This window comes from Notechis scutatus, chromosome 12 (genome assembly GCF_049901735.1).
Source record: "Notechis scutatus isolate UNSWTSFEM ecotype Mainland chromosome 12, rNotScu1.2, whole genome shotgun sequence".
Lineage (NCBI taxonomy): Eukaryota > Metazoa > Chordata > Lepidosauria > Squamata > Elapidae > Notechis > Notechis scutatus.
In genome coordinates this window covers 104,147-122,088 of record NC_142020.1, presented here as the reverse complement: position 1 = coordinate 122,088, position 17,942 = coordinate 104,147, and the positions used below count along the sequence as shown (strand labels likewise).

Below are 17,942 nucleotides of genomic sequence, written 5' to 3'. Positions count from 1 at the left end.
AGAAAACTAGACAAATAAGAAAAGGAAACCCTTACGAACACAGGACATACCAAATAAGCAAAACAAACAGACAAAAGACACAAAAAATATAAATTACAAAAGAGACAGACAGGAGATTGCCACAAGACAAATATGAAAATCCATTATAAAGCTAAAAGAGATTAGGAAAAAACCCGATAATACAATATAACCGATAGTACAATCTAACTTGCCTTCCGCACCCCGTGGAGTTTGTCCTCCGGCAGGAATAAAGACAAACTCAAACAGGATTTGACACATTAAGCACAAATACAAACATTCACACGAAATCAACTCACAAAGGGAGAAAAGGGTATAAAAAACCAGGGACTTACCATAAGAAGCTAGCTAGCCCAGGAACGCAGACTTCTCACTGTCCCTCGCCTTCCTGAAAAATAAAAAGATCCAGCTTTCAAGCAGTTGTCCGTATCCTTGCGCCAGAGCTCTCCCAGTGGGAAAATCGAATCCTCGAAGGAAAGGCATTTTGACACCTTTCAACATGGTTATGCAGGAAATCCCTGGGTTACGAGAGTTCCCTTAGCGAACGTTTGAAGTTACATGATAAGCAGCCCCTAGTATTTACGAACAAGTCCCCAAATTATGAATATTGCAGGTACTTATTATCATATGTGGTGGACTTGTATGAAAGCTAGAAAATATTGGATGAAAATACACACATGGTTGGAAAAGATGTTTAAGGAACACACAGATTTGAAACCAGAAATATTTTTGTTGGGTATAATGCCAGAAGGATATGATAAAGGGACTGTATACTTAGTTTTGCATGTATTGACAGCTGCAAGGATTGTATTTGCACAATGTTGGAAAATGAGAACATCCCATAAGATGAGGATGTAATTCGGAAAATACTAGACTGTGCAAAGATAGATTGACATTAAAAATAAAGGACAAAGAAGGCAGAATATTACAACATGGAACAGATTTATGAGTGGTTAGAGATAAGAAGTAGAAATTAGGTGAAGAAAGATTATTGTTATCTATGAATTAAATACAAAGAGGGTTAATTATTATAAACATGTTGATATTACTAACAGAACTATAAGCTAATACAAACAAATTTAGTGAAAATTATTTTGCTACACTATCATTATTGTTATGAGTATATATGTTGATACTTCTGTTATTTTTCTCTTGCTTTTTCGTAAATAATGCATAAGTGCACCAACGTGCCTACCGTCCCTGTCCTATTGTTTCTTTTATTTTTCTTATATGTATCCATGTATTCATAACTATGTTTTTACTTATACCTATTATCTTGTAAGCTATTGACAAACCAAATAAAATAAATAAATAAATAATAAAAATAAAATGATATGCCCTGACAATACACTGTATTCAAAATGTTTATGAATAAAAATAAAACATATACTAAAATGAATAAATAAATATTTCGGAAATGTTCCTGGATTTTTTTGTAGAATCTCATTGACTAAGTCTGATCTCTTACATGTTAAATTCCTTAGGAGTGCTGAGAAGTTAGATATTTCCACTTGTGCTCAAGAGAAGAAGGATATCCTGTACCAAAAGGCCCACACTGCATTTGCCAACCAAGAAGAAACACGTGCCTATTATCCTCTTATCCAGCCATATCTAGGTACATTTGATAGGCTATTAAGGTGCTTCCATTCTTGCTGTTTCCTCCAGAATTAATTCACCTACTTTATCTTTAATAATCTGAAATGGGGGCACATCTAAAGATCATTTTACCCCCATTAGCATGACTATTCACAAATATTCACAAATTATATGATGCCTTCTCCAAAATGTCTTTCAGGCCCTATTTTCCTACAAAAATCCATTGTTTATCTCTAACAACTTTTGTGACTGGGCTTCCATTGTCTTTCATCCAATACTATTCTAGAACCATTTCAAAAGGAGTAAAATGGATAATAACGATGATCAAATCAAACTCTGAGAATATGGGGATAGGAAATTGATTAGACAAGAAGAAAATATGATGGGAATAATGGATTAACATGCATAGATTTATTAACATTTCAATGTTAATTATATCAACATTATTAAATGTAGAATCTTACAGGTTTTGGAAGAGGGGTGTAGAAAGTTCTTGTTTACATGATGGAAAGAGTAACTTATCTAGACACATCATCTTCCACCCCAACTTTAACCATTTTTTATTTAAATCAGCTTGGATTCAAGAAGGATTATCAAGAAGGATATGATGTTACCTTTCCCACAGAAATCTAACTCTTTTTTTGCCTTTTAAAGGAGGAGCTCCTGTTGAAGAGCTGAAAAAGCTGGCTAGATCTCATGTTGGAATGGATATTGATACATTTATTAATTTAAATCCGGAAGAAGTGAAGGTTAGTTCTGACATTGTGTCATATATTGAATATCCTTATATTCAAGGTTATAACGTCAAGGTTAGCAAGCCGCCCCCCCCCCGGTCCCCTGTCCCCCCAAAAGACCTGTCTAAAATCATAAAATTTTGGGGCGTTCTCATCCTGGGCAATATTATCCTGAGGACCTTGCATATATTTTCATGAACAGACTAAACTGTTGCAAGTGTCACACAAAAACATATCCAGCATCTTTGAAGGGCTTCTGGATGTGGAGGATGATATGAACCTATTGTGAGGATATTTCCCTAATTTGTTCCTTGGTGCAATTTATTTTATCAAGCGGCTTCAGAAAATTATTAGCATCCAAGGTAGAATAGGAAAGGCTGTTAAAAGTGTTTGAAATTTCACAAGTGTATTATGTAAATGAGAGCTGTATTTATAATGCTTTTTGGATAAAAGGAATGTAGAATATTTGGGGAAAGAAATAATCATTAACAGAAAAGCTGGCTGTGATGCTACTTCCTGAATCAGCAAAGGTATTGCAACTCTATTGCAGAAACTCCGTGTCCAGGATGTGAAAGATCTGCTTGGTGTTAATTTGCCCAACTTGACAGAAGTTGAAAACCACCCTTCTGTTGCCATGTGGATCAAGAACAACTTTCAGTCTGAACTGGATTCCCTTGGAATTGGCCTGGTTGGAGGCAGGGCGTCTGTGTTCTCCACTTCTATGGGCAGCACTGTGTCAAGTATATCTCTTAGTACAAAATCTGATGATGCATTCACTGCCACCTCCCCTGTTATCCCGATCATGGAATCAACCTTATCTAGCCCAGGCAACATCAATGTTACTACCCCTAGCACTCGTTCTGCCTCCTCGGATTTGAACCCATTCATTTCTAGAGGTGCTACTGAGTCCTATTCAACTCCTGTCTTCAAAATCACTTTTATGATTAATGAAATCTCTCCTTCCATTAACAATACCCAGACAACTTTTTCTGATACAATGCCTAAAGATGCTTTCCCCACCAATATCTCTTCCAGCGTTAGAGCTGATACTATGGATGGGAGAAGAAATACACTTGTCCCCACTGAAATTACAATAGATTCCAACAATACCACAACCAGTAGAACAGACTTTCCTGTAAGTGGAATCCCAGCCCCTTTCATTGCAAGAGGGATCAACGCAACGACTTCTAATGAACATATCATAAATTCTAGCAATGTCACCGGTAATAGCACAGCCGCTCCTTCTGTCCCCACGAAGTCCTTTGTTTCAGTCCCAACTGAAATTGTAGTTCCCTCTTTGAACATCACTGCTGCTTTCAATGAAACCGGTGGCACACCAGTCCCTCCCATCTCTACCATTGCCACCGATTTCAATAGCAGCACAGCCAGTAGAACAGTCCTTCCTTCTGTACCAACAGACTCAGTCACTGTTGTCCCCACCACTTCCTTAAATGTCACAGCTGTTTCAGATGGAACATTATTCCGTAGCCCTGCAAGATATCTCAACGCAACCGTCTTGAGTAAACTTGTAACAGATTCTAACAGTAGGACAGTCAGTGCCCCAGTTGTTACTACCACTCCCTTAGATTCCACCACGGTTGTTATCTTCAAAACCAGAGCTATTTCTTATAATGTTTCAGTAACTTCAAATTATACCATCAAAGACACTCTTTCCCCTTATAATGCAACAAGTAGCAATGCGATCCCTTCTGTTGAAACAACAGTAGCTTCTGATGGCAACACCACAAACAATGACCCAGCATTTCCTAGCCCTGTTATAGTTGGATATGGAACTGATGGTCTCAATGTAACTGTTTCTCACTCACCCTCTGTTGTCATAAACTTCACTCTTGGTGCAAATACAAGCACACCCAGAACTTACTTCACCTCTGTCATGTCCAGTATAACCAGAACATCTTCTGAGCGGCTTTCAACACCACCTAAGCACACACTGGCTACAAACCCAGCATTGGTCAGCAAAAACCCCATAACAATTACAGACAAACAGCCAACTGCATCAAGCAAAATGACTTTCCATTCCCAAGAAACCTCTCCCAAGACAGCTATTCCTCCACTATCCTCCCCAAATCGAACAACCTCAAAGGCGGCTACAGCTATCCAGAGAAACAGCAGCAGCAGCAGCAGCAGAGCAGATCTACCAACAAAACCACCTTCGTATCCAACTCCAAATGGCTACATTAATGTGAAACCACTAAGTGGTATGTATTTGTGTTTAATTATTTCTCAAGTTGCCTTTGTTGTACAGGAGGGTGAAACTTTTCAGTAGAGAAAATTGAGTAATTCTGGCATGAGATCTGAGATGAAAGTAAATAGATTTTCCTCAGGACAACAGAGATGCTGTGTTTAGAGCTATGGAAATAGCTCTGAAAAATAAGGCTTCCATTATTATTCTGGGTATATTAGCTGGATGAAGAACCATTCAATTTCATTAAAAGTTAACTATACATCACCTCTGTGAGATTGCGATTCACACGAAACACAAGACACGACACGGATCTTCAAACACGAGTTGATTTATTCGGTTCTGCAGAAGCGGGTTCACATCCAAGGCAGCAGGATGGAACCTCGAGCATAGTTTACTCAACATACTTATACCCTAGCCCCCGCCCCATCATACGATGGCTTGGTTCACAGATAGGAACACCCATTTCTTATCAGTACTTTCCAGGCTACCAACTGACAGTAAGTGGTTTTGGCTATTTCCTCTGGAAAAGTACTGAAGCTGCCTTTTGAAACACGCATACATATACAAAATGGATTCATATTGCTCTACTTCTTACAATCCCCCCTTTTCTGGATCATAACTGTTTCAAAAGCAATTAAGTCCTTATCAATTCTTTTCGAAATGGCAGTTTCATCCTCTCTATTATACAACAATTTTTCTGTTTCTTCTGGCTTACTAAATTTTATCTTATCACAGGCAGATATCATCATTTGCATCAAATTAGGCAAGCATTGAATACAACAACATAAAGCAATCAAGATTACTATAATTGTTATAACCGTTGTCAAAATAGATTTCCACCAACTACCATCTGGCAGCCAAGACCATAATGCATCCCACAATGAATCTGCTATTCCAGATTCATCCCATTGTTTCTGATACTCTTTCACTCTTTCTTCCATATCTTTTACAGTTCTAGTGATGTTTGGTTCATAATTATGTATATAGGTGCAACAATGTGAACGAACTAAGGCACACACTCCCCCTTTAGCAGCTAACACAATATCTAAAGCGAATCTGTTTTGCAAACCTACTTGTCTTACCTCAGATAATTCCTCATTAATCATCTTAATTGTTCTAATTGTGTCATTAAACATAGCAACTGTAAAATTATTTAGTCTGGTAATATCTCGATAATTCCAAGTGGGGCTATTAAAGCTCTGGCCGTACCCTCATACCAGGATCTATGATGTATTCCAGAATCTAACTCTCTTTTATTTCTAATTCGTGTATTTGGCAATTTATCTAATTTGTATATTACAGGTAATACAAAACCTATGGTGCAAGCACCTGACCATAGTTTTGGTATTTCTCTATAAGCATGTTTTCCACACAGCATCCATCTATTGTTTTCCATAGCCCAGGGCATGTTCTCAAAGTAAGCACACATCTGACAATAATATTTATACTTTGGCATATATTCATTCTTACATTTATAACTGGTACTTATACTATGATTAAGACATGTTTTAGGCATTTCCAATGTCTTGTTACACTTTTCCCAATCTCCAAGAAATGGTCCTCCAGTAATATTCCTTTTAAAGCCGTTTCTCTTAAATGAACAAATACTTTCCTAGTCATTTTTCTTTTTACAGGTCCAGTTTTTGTTTCCCCTCGTGGCACCATCATCTGTTGTGTTAGTGGTACCCCATGTAAAATCACTCCTTCTTTAGCTTTCCCAGGTAAATGCATACATAACCAACAATCAGTAACATTTAAACTCTTAGCCGTTGCTCTTATGTCTTGGATATAGCAATTATCCATCCAGAGATCTTCCCCAAGATCCCCTGCTCTCTGAACGTATCGAGATTGTTCAGTTTCTGCTTCCTCAACCTGTTGTAAGACAAAAACACTCACAAGTACAGTTGAAATACACAGAAACATATACATGATTTTATCTTTTAAAAGTCAGTTTCAAAGGTTGTCCTTCCACTGGGTGACTTCTCCAAGGCTTCTTAGGTTCTGGGGCCGCTTTCACACGACTGTAGTGAGTCCATCCACTCTCCTTCGTCCGGACAGCAGACTCAGTAGTCAGAAGCACTTGGTATGGTCCTTCCCAGCTGGGTTGCAATTTCTCAGTCCTCCAAGTCTTCACAAGCACCCAATCACCGGCTTCATAGGGATGTTGACTTCCTACTAGCGGTGGTCGCTGTGCCAAAAGTCCCTGTTTGTGAAGAGACAATAAAGACCTGGACAGTGTCTGCAAGTATTTTCTCACAAACATATCTCTGAATTCTGGTATGGGTCCCCCAAGGGTTGTAAGATATGGTCGGCCCATTAACATTTCAAAAGGTGAAACACCTACATCCTTCCTAGGACAAGTTCTAATTCTTAATAAAGCCAGAGGCAAATTCTTAGTCCAAGGCAGTCCATTTTCTAAATGCAGTTTTGTCAAATGTTTCTTAATTTCAAAGTTCCCATGTTCCACTTTTCCAGATGATTGAGGATGCCAAGGAGTGTGCAGATCCCACTTCACCCCTATCGCCCTCATTACTTCTTGGAGAATTTTCTGTGTAAAATGTGTACCTCTATCTGAATTGATTACTTCAAACATGCCATATCTAGGTATGATTTGTTCTAACAGAATTTTTGTCACCATAGAAGCTGTAGCTTGCTTCGTAGGAAAGGCTTCCATCCATCCTGTCAAATGATCTTTGACTACCAACAAATATTTCCATCCACCACTAGGTGGCAATTCAGTATAATCAATCTGTATCTTCTGGAACGGCCAGGCTGCTAATGGCCGTCCTCCTCTATCTGTCTTTTTGGATGCACTTTTATTTACTTTCAAACATATCAAACATTTCCAACAAATGGAGTGCGCTATTGTCCACATATCTAAACTCCAATAATGTGGTTTTATGGCTTGTACCAATGCTTGTACCAATGACTTCCCTCATGTAAATACTGCATCAGATTCCTCATTTGGGGTCCCGATAAAACTGGTATTCCCTTAGATGTAAACCATCCTTTCTCAGTTTCTTCACATCCCTCTTTCTCTAATTTCTTTCTATCATTCTCATCTGGTTTCCATTCCTCATGTGGCTCTTCTTCCAGCAAAGGAATAGACACCATTTGCAATATCAACTCTCCTGCTGCCTCCTTTGCCCACTTATCTGCCCATCGGTTCCCAACAACTTCTGGACTATCCCCTTTTTGATGTGTATTCACATGTACTATGGCTAGTCTGTGTGGCAACTGTAGACTAGCGAGTACTTCTTCGACCAATTGCAACTGCTCAATTTGTTTCCCATCTGATTTAATGAACCCCCTTTCTTGCCAAATTTTCCCAAATGTATGGACCACTCCCCAAGTATATTTAGAATCTGTCCATATAGTCACATCTATTCCCTCTGCCAATTCTAAAGCCCTTTTTAATGCAAACAGTTCGCATTTTTGTGCTGACCAGTTTGTTGACAAAGGCCCTTTCTCAATGACCTCTCCTTCTCCAGTTACTATGGCATATCCTGACCTTCTTACACCACTCTCTACTAGATCCATCAACAAACCATCTTTCACCTTCTTCTAAAGGAGTTTCTTCCAAGTCTTCTCTGACTTTTGTCATTAAATCTACTTGTAATAGGCAATCATGATTTTCTACTTCCCACTCCTTCCTTGATCCCTCCAAAAACTCAGCTGGATTCAAATTCTTGTCTGTCCCTATGACTACATTTGGACTAGTTCTCAAAATAGTTTCATATTTCAAAATCCTTCCCTCTGTCATCCAAGTGGATGCCAACTGACTCAAGACTGATGTCACTTGATGTGGGGAATGCACCACAAGTGCTCCCCCAAAGGTCAATTTTCTGCTTTCAACAACCAACACTGCTGTGGCTGCAACTGCTTGTACACAAACAGGCCATCCCCTCACAACTGGTTCTAACGTTTTGCTCAAAAAGGCAATGGGCTGATAACGCCCCCCCCTTTTCTGAGCAAGCACCCCTACTGCAACTCCTGATCTTGCAGAAACATACAAGTGAAAAGGAAGCTTCAAGTTAGGCAAAGCCAATACCGGAGCAGTGGCCAACGCCCTCTTGATTTCTTCCAATTTCTGCTTATCCCCTTCTGACCCCTTCTAATTTGCTCTTCTTTGCCTCTCAGTTTCTGATTCAAAAACTGAGCCAACACCGCATATTGATCTATCCATGCTCTACAATATCCCACCAATCCTAAAGCTTTTCTCACTTCAGTCCTATTCCTAGGAGGAGCTAGACTCATTATCCCTTTCACTCGTTCTGGATCCAATGACCTCACTCCCTGTTGGATATAATGTCCCAAATATTTCACTTTCTTTTCTACAAACTGAATCTTTTCTCTTGACACCTTCAATCCTTGTTCCTTCAACCAATTCAGCAAAGCTACTGAACTCTCTCTAACTTTTATTTCTTTCTCTCCTGATAGCAACAAATCATCCACATACTGAATCAAACTCACCCCTGGTTCCCTTGGAAATGTCTGTAACTTTTCTTCCAGAGCTTGTCCAAACAACAGGGGACTTTCTGTGTAGCCTTGAGGCAGCACAGTCCATCTTAACTGTTGCTTTCTTCCTGTCTCTGGATCATCCCATTCAAAGGCAAACAAGTCTCTACTCCCTTCTTCTAACGGGCACGCCCAAAAGGCGTCCTTCAGATCTATCACCGTAAACCATTTATCTTTGGGCGGAATACGCCCCAAGATAGTGTACGGATCAGGAACCACAGGAAACGTGGCACAACTATGCTATTGATAATTCTCAAATCCACCACCATTCTATACTTTCCATCTTTCTTCAAAACAGCCAATATCGGGGAATTGAATGGAGACATAGTCGGTTCCAGGAGATCTATTACCGGTTTCAATCCCTTTCTCCCTCTCTGACTCATGGAATACTGTGGAGTCCAACTCTTCACAATTCCAGGCTGCACCTGTATCTTAATGGGTTGGATTTTCATTCTTCCTACTTTGGCTCCTTCAGCCCAAACTTCATCTTCTATCTTTTCCTCATCTTCAGCTGTCAGCACACACATTCTCACGCCTTCTGTATTACATAACTGAAATCCAAACACTGGCATCAAGTCTCTTCCCAACAGATTCACCCCTGCATCTGGGATATACAACACTTTACTACAAACCTCTATCTCATCCATGCTCATTTCCACTCCTTCCAGAACTCTCACTCTATTTTGCCTTCCACTCACTCCCGTGACTAAAATAGTTTCTTTTCCTTCCATTCTCTTGCTTACAGGCTCGCATACAGACGTACGACTAGCCCCTGTATCTATCAGGAAAGTCATTTCCTGACGGTCTGGACCCACTTTTATATTTACCAATGGCTCCCCACGGGTCTCCTTAAAGGAGCCGGAACCTCCTTAGTCTTCGTATAGAGCGTAACTTCTTTCAGGGCGGCTGCTCTGACACTCGCGCGCAAAGTGTCCTTCCTTGCCACACTTGAAACAAGTACGATCCACACCTCCTCTACCTAGACCAGTTCCTCTACCTCTGAAGGGTCTTCCTCTGGGCACAAATCCCCTACCCCTTCCTCTAAAACCTTCTCCCATGGATTTCTTCACTTCATTCTGAGCAGCTGTTTGTACTGCTGCTAACATCATTTGGGATTTCTGTCTTGTCTTTGTCACTTCTCTATTCACAAATGTCTGTTGGGCATTCCGAATTAAATCTGTAATTCCTTGTCCTCCCCAATTTTCAATTTTCTGAATTTTCTTCTGAATATCCGGCCATGCCCCAGCCACAAACTGCATTTTCAACATAGATTCAAATGCAGGTGAGTTTGGGTCAACGCCCGAATATTTCTCCAAACTTTGTCTCAACCGGGCACAATAGTCCCCAGGAGATTCATCTTTCCCTTGTGAAATTTCAAAAGCTTTTGTCAAATTGCGTCCTTGTGGGACAGCAATTTTGATTCCCTCAATTACCATTGTTTTCAAATCTCTCATATTCTGTCTATCGTTTGCATCTTGAATATTCCAATTGGGAGGTGCCAAGGGAAACTTGACGTCTCCAGCAACTGCTTGTGCATTTCCCAATTGCAATACTCGCCAATATTCTATTGCTCCCTGTCTGATCAAATCTCTTTCTTCCCTACTAAATAAATGACCAAGTATGTACATTATTTCTTCATAGGTGTAATCATTCGGCCCCAAAAACAATTCCAATTCCTTTGATACTTTCTGTGGATCCTCATGAAGTTGGGGAAGTGACTGTTTAAGTTCTCTCAATTCCCCTGGCCTCATAGGCTGAATAGCGTACATAGCCACAGGTTGCCCCAAAGCATTTAGACCATTCGGTACTTCTCGCAAAGGGTAAGCCTGTACCGGCTGCGCTGGTGGAAAAGGAAGATTTTGCACGTTCCTTTCCAGATCCCTAAATTCTCTCCGCAAAGGCGCATGAGGCGCAGGTGGAGGGGAGGGAGGAATCGGGATGTTTGCTGCAGCAGCAATTACCTGCTGGGATCTGGAGGAACATACCGAGGTGGTGGACGATAGAATTCATCGTCCGATTCCGGATTTTTGGTTTTGGACACAAATTGATCAGCCGGTGGCGGGCTGGGTCCTTCAAAATTTACATGGTACCACACCTCAATATATGGAATTTCAGCATTCTGTTTATGAGCCAATATATAATCTTTCAATTGATTCATCCAATATATACTGGTCTCTCCCTCCGGAGACCAATGATATGGAAATTTAGGATCAATTAGGGGATATTTCGGCCACCTGTATTTGCACAAATAAATCATGTGCTTCTTTTCAAGATTCCGGGTATAATGTTTCAGATTCGGGGAAAACCATTGTTGTAGCAGTTGTCCCAACGGCGAATCCACCGGAATAGGTTTTCTGCCTTCTTTGTCTGTCTCTCCTACGTTAGCCTCTAAGTCTTCCCTCAACTCCTTACTCTGTCCTTTTCCCATTTTGTCTTCCCTGACCTATCCTCCAGCAAGCGCTGGACTCTCAGCTTCGTTGAGAATTTAAGGATCCCTCACTCTTATTCCTACCGAAACACTTTAAAAAGGAACAGTATTACCTGATCACTCAGAAGACCTCTCTCAGGTTTGCGGATGTGTGGGCGTCCCCAACTCAGGTTTCTCCGTGGTCCCAGACCACTCTGGCTATTCTCGGTACCGTCTTTTCTCTCACACCCGGTGAAGTCCGTTCGTGCGTCTCTCTAGGTTTTCTGGTTCGAGGAGCCTCCTGGAACCTCTCGAGAGTCGGGGAGGGTTTATCTCACAAAGGGAGATAGAGTGGCCACTACTCACCGGTCCCCGAGACCCCGAGGGTCGCCGTGAAGGCTCCTGGCTGGCTCGCCAATTGTGAGATTGCGATTCACACGAAACACAAGACACGACACGGATCTTCAAACACGAGTTGATTTATTCGGTTCTGCAGAAGCGGGTTCACATCCAAGGCAGCAGGATGGAACCTCGAGCATAGTTTACTCAACATACTTATACCCTAGCCCCCACCCCATCATACGATGGCTTGGTTCACAGATAGGAACACCCATTTCTTATCAGTACTTTCCAGGCTACCAACTGACAGTAAGTGGTTATGGCTATTTCCTCTGGAAAAGTACTGAAGCTGCCTTTTGAAACACACATACATATACAAAATGGATTCATATTACTCTACTTCTTACACCTCCAAGATTTGCAGAGGAGACCCTGGAGGCAAATGGCCAAAGAGACATTTCAGTGTTGGCAGGTGCCTCTTGACATGCAGGTAAGTAGAAAAGCTTGTTCATTGTTCACATTGCCTTCTTGTGGCTGAGCTCATGTGAGGCCTTGAGAATGGATAGCAATGAAGATATATGCGTGATGGCAAACCTATGGCACGTATGCCACAGGTGGCACGCAGAGCCATTTGTGCGGGCACGTGAGCCCCAGGCAAACTTACCTCATCACACGTGTGTGCCTCCCACCTGATTTTTGGCCTCCCAGAAGCTCAAGCCTCTGCAGTCTTTGGAGGCCAAAAACCAGGTTTGTTTTGTCACTTCCTGTATTTCTGGAAATACCGGAAGTGATGAAACGGGCCTATTTTTTGGCCTCCAAAGGCTGCAGAGGCTTCCCTCGAGTTTCTGGAAGGCCGAAAAAGCAAACAGGCCAAAAATCAGCTGGGAGGTACAGTGCGGGTGGGTGGGGGGAATTGCGCATGCACGCGCAGGATCCTTGGGGGGGCGCACGCATTGCCTTCTGGGTGCTAGCACGCAAGTGTGCATGCGCGAGCAATTTTTGGCACAGGAGCCCAAAAAGTTTAGCCACCACTGATATATGCCTTCTGGGACTGCCCTGTACTTTCTTCCTCCTCCATACAGTCGGAAGGCAAATACAATTCTTCAGTCAGTTCTCTGCCCCTCCCATAGTTTGGGGCTGTAACTCTGAATTGGCTGTGGGAACTATCTGCCGAGGACCAGGAGTGGTTGACCAATCTCATAAACCTAAACTAAATCAGATTAGATCTAATTAGGGTTTCAATGAAAGATCAACAGGGAGTATTAGAGATGTAGGCTAGAATGTTTTTTTTTTAAATCCCAAAGATTATAATACTTCCATATTGAAGCATAGATAACATATCTTGTGCTATCAAGTGCTCAGTTTGAAGAAGAATTTATCTTTAGTATCAGATTTCTCCTGTAACAATTTAGACTAAAACAGTTAATCCTAAAGAATTATTAACTGCTCACAAAAGAAGAATTCCAGCAAGCATATTACTTTCAAGTAAGAAGCCTCTATATCAGGGCTTCTCAACCACACTGGCTAGAGAAATCTGGGAGATGAAGTCCACACATCTTAGAATGACCAAGGTTGAGAAACTCTGGTTTATATAGACAAAGTTCTAAAGTGATTTTTCCTCCTGTTCTCTTTCCTTCTGTTTTTGATTTGGAGATGGTGGCTAGATTTTTTTATCACCAGCTCTCATGTTCATTTCCATTCAAGTGAAACTCATCTGAACACCCAGAACAGAGAGAGTTCAAGGACAGCCATGTTGTCTACTTGTTTGCAAACCCAACTGTGCTCAGGTGGCTGCTTAAAGAACAACTTTGGATTCTGAAATGCAAACAAACATCCATTAAGTTATAACAATACTTTCTGTTATATAAATCTTTATCTGTAATTTCATTTCACCCTTCTATAAGGAGAAATATGAAGAACCTCCAGATCACTGAAAGTGATATGAGCTTACATATAGAAGATTAGGTTGTAATGGGATATCAAGAAATAACTGAGAAAATATACAGGAGGAGGCATGACTATGGATCTACTTCTCCCTCACTTTTTTGGGACAAGACCTTCATCTTGGTTAAAACTGAGAGGGGGTAAGACATGCTATTGCTTTAAAAGCCAAGATGCCAGGCATGGATTTAGCTAATCATAGCCATAATGCTGCCTGGTTCATTGCACTAAACCACAGATGTTAATTATAATTTGTTGATAAATTATGTTTGGATGACTTCAGACATCATGCTTATCCATAAACAATGAGCTGCAAACTTCAACGATCAGTTCATCTATTGCATTAAACCCAAAGAAGCAAACCACATAATGACTCCACATGATCTATGAATCCAGCCACAGTAACTTTTTATATTATTTGTACTGTGAACATGATCTAACCATTGTTCTTGAATCTGAGCTTGTATTGAGTAATAGTCTTAAAAGAGCTTAAGTCCCTTAAAATGCAAGGAACAGATCTTGATTCCTCTTTATTTTCTCCATGCAGCATCAGCTTTAAACACATTACTCAGTTGGACAGTTCTGGCAGTGTCTCTCACCATTGGAATCCCAATTCAGAAGTTTCTCTAAAAATATGGTTATCTCAACCCCACCTTAACAATTATTGGTGATGGTATCCGTAATACTTTCAAAATTCTACTGCAAAAGCCATATGGACTCTTGGAAAGATATCAGCGCTACGTAGACTATGTCTAAGTGGACAGGTGTCAAACTTTATATAGAAAATCATTGCACCATTATTGCTTGAAGATGAAACTGCATTTATTGTCCCTTTCCTGTGCCCTAATTGGTTATATTAGTTGAACATAACATGGTCATATTTCCAATGCATGGAGATGCTACCTTTCCACTGGAGTTTCTCAGTTCTGAGTGGAAGCAACTTGAAATTTATTTTTTCAGCATCTGTCTTGGCACCTGGAGTTTAGCAGCAGCAGCAAAACTATTTGATTCCCAGCAAAAAGAAGAAAAGGACTATTGATTCAGATGGATTTTCTAGATGTACCAACTGACTGTATCCTGCGTTGGAGACCGGCTTCAATAATTGCAGGTGGTCCTTGACATGGCCACAATTGAGCCCAAAATCTCTGTTGTTAAGTGAGACATTTGTTAAGTGAATTTTGCCCCATTTTATGATCTTTGTTGCCATAATTGTTAAGTGAATCACTGCAGTTGATAAGTTAGTAACCTGGTTGTTAAATGAATCTGGTTTCCCCATTGACTTTGCTTGTCAGAAGGGGATCCCATGATCCTGGACACAGCAACGGTCATAAGCATGAACCAGTTGCCAAGCACCTGAATTTGGATCACATGTTCCTGGGGGTGCTACAAAGATAAGTGTGAAAAATTGTCATAAGTTACTTTTTTCAGTGCTGTTGTACCTTTGAATGGTCACTAAATGAACTAAATCAAAGAGTATCTGTACTGCCAAAGATCTAAGCAAATGCACATCTCTAGTCCAGTATTTGATTCTGAGGTTGTTTGCTTTATCTCTTTTATGAACACTTCTGGTTTGTCCATGTTGAGAAAATGCTTAGCCTCTCAGCAGAATGTTATGTCACAGCCAGCTGTGGTCCTGCTGTTTCATAAGGTATATGCGGGAAAGAAGATTGCCCAAGTATTTGAGGGCTGGGATTATTTGACACCACAATTCTCTGGCTTTTAGTGCTCTGATGATATCTCCTCGGATGTCCCTTGCCATTTACTAGCTTCAAATTTCAAACCAGTTATTTTTCTCAAATTGATCTGGAAGCAATCATTCGTATCCTCTGAATTTTGCATCATCACAGAAGAATTTAAATAGAACTTTTCATCTTGCAATTAAGTAATTAGAGTTTAGTTAAATCACGGCTGCAGACTGCACAGCCCTGGAACTGCCTGCCCTATTCAGGTTTTGATAAATTGTATGTTTTGGCAAGAGAAAAGAAATGTTCTTAAATATATAGGGAATAGTTGTATAAGATAGATTCAATTATTTTCATTTCAATAAGCTTACTTTTTAAATCATTTAGCCGTATTCTGGCCCTGCCCACTCATCTTAAGTAGAGTCCCTAATGTGTCTGTCACTCAAAGTCCAAATGCATGCTCAGATACTCCCTTCTGCATCCCCAAAGATTGTGCATTTGATTGTGCATCACAGGAAGGATCTGATCCTCATGAAAACGAAGTTTGGTTAACATGAAATGGATTGGGAGTGAGGGGAGGCAGGAATGGGTGTTTCCCACAAATTCCATATACTGAAATAGCATTTTCTCACAAAAATCTGCCAATCAGATGGCTTTAGTTATGCACCTGGAAGCTGTGCATTTATGGGATTTCACTTGAGTAATTTAGTCCAGAGGTAACTGAAAGCACATTAGGATATATGTTCTGAAATGAATATAGTAAACCATTTAATCTCACTTTACTGGCTGCTAGGCTCCCAGATTTCCCTCTTCCTAAATCATTCACACTTGTGACTTATATGTTATATTAATCTTTATATTGGTGATTGGATTTAAAGTTTATACTTCCCTATTTGCTGGAATGATTTGTTAGAGCTTCTAGGTTGATCAAATGTCCTTTGTATTGATGAGGCTGTCCCAAGAGAAATGATAGAGGGCCACTTCAGAGAGCCAATGGAAATGAGATTAGTGCCAAGGGAATTTCTACATGAAGAGTGTCTCAAAGAGTAATGACTGTATTTGCATGACACCTTTGTCAGAGTAAAACATATCTATTCATGGTTAACTATTAATCTTAATTTGTATGACTCAGTCTCTCTTTCTCTATCTCAAGTTAAGAGAACAGCAGCTAAGATAATTAAAGGTCTGGAGACCTAAATATATGAAGAATAGCTGCAGGATTTGGCTATGGCTAGTCTAGAGAAAAGGAGTATGGGTGACATGGTGGCTGTATTCCATTATTTGAGGGGCTGCCAAGGGGGCAAGGGGGGGTGTAAAATTATTCTCCAAAGCCCCAGAGGGCAGGACAAAGAGAGAAGCAACCTGGAATTAAAGAGAAACTTCCTAACAGCAAGGACAATTAACCAGTGGAACGGCTTGCCCTCAGAAGTTGTGGATGCTTCATCTCTGCAGGTTTTAAAGAAGAAACTAGACAGTCACTTATCTGAAATGGCATAGGATCTCCTGCTTGAACAGTGGGCTGGACTAGAAGACTTCCAAGGTCCCTTCCAGCTACCCCACCCCATCCCATCTGTTAGCCTGCCTGGCAAGTTCCAGACCCATCTGCAACTGTTTTGTTTGTTGAAGGTGGTTGGACTGTTTTCACAACAGTAGCCAATCCAGCTTTTGTGTATTGCTTGGTATTTCTTTCCCTCCTTTCTTTCCCTAACAGATTTAAATTGTTTAATATTTCCTGATTCTGGCACTCAGCTTCAACCCATCCCCTTCAACTCTATGATCAGCAGAGTCTGTAGATCACACGACTCATACATTTCTATGTGAAGATTTGGAAAGCAGGTTATTGTCAATTCTGCATTATCCCTAGTGTATGTTCTTGAAAACAAAAACTGGTTGGAAAAATATTGTGATAGAGAAAAACCAAATTCAGATACTGGAAAAGCAATATCATATATATCTATGAAGACCTAAATAATTTTTGTCATTGTTGCCAAGAAAGTTCAATACTTAGTGTATCCTTTCCCTCCATTTGTCTTTCTTTCCAACTGTCCACATCCTCCTTTGCTTGTTCAGATGCCTGGTAACCCTAGGACAGAGCTCCTCAATCTTTCTGGCTTTGCGGGCCAGCTGGGGGTGGGGGGAGGGGATGGGTCTGCGCAAGTGGCATGCACGCACACATGTGCATGCAGCTGCATTTGGAGAGCGTACACACGCACACATGTGCATGCGCACTGCCAAATGGAGAGCGTACACACATGCTCACCCACCATTTCCGTGCCCCACTTCCAAATAGCTAAATGCCTATTAGTAGCCCCCTGCCCTAGGATGCCCTAGGTGGGAGTTAAGGGTAATAGTAGCTAAGGCTGTCTCTTTCTTGTTTACCTCTGTCTAGGTAAATTTACAATAAGAATTTATTGTGTAGATGTCTCCATTTTCTCCTCATAAAGTTAACCCTCCAAAACGGCATCTGTGAGTGTGTGCTTCTATTTTGGAGATTAAAAAAA

General features: G+C 40.7%; 1 protein-coding gene across 2 annotated transcripts in view; it reads left to right on the top strand.

Moving 5' to 3' along the window:
• The window catches only part of LOC113422553 (uncharacterized), a 66,849-nt gene extending 49,272 nt beyond the window's left edge, over positions 1–17,577 (top strand). For both annotated transcript variants that reach the window (XM_087973041.1, XM_087973042.1), the window contains 5 exons: positions 1,503–1,633; positions 2,269–2,363; positions 2,899–4,567; positions 14,307–17,067; positions 17,278–17,577. In XM_087973041.1, the coding sequence (XP_087829167.1) occupies positions 1,503–1,633; positions 2,269–2,363; positions 2,899–4,567; positions 14,307–14,389 (1,978 nt within the window). In that variant the 3' untranslated portion in view covers positions 14,390–17,067; positions 17,278–17,577. The remainder of the gene's footprint in view (positions 1–1,502; positions 1,634–2,268; positions 2,364–2,898; positions 4,568–14,306; positions 17,068–17,277) is intronic.
• The last annotated feature ends 365 nt before the right edge of the window (positions 17,578–17,942 follow it).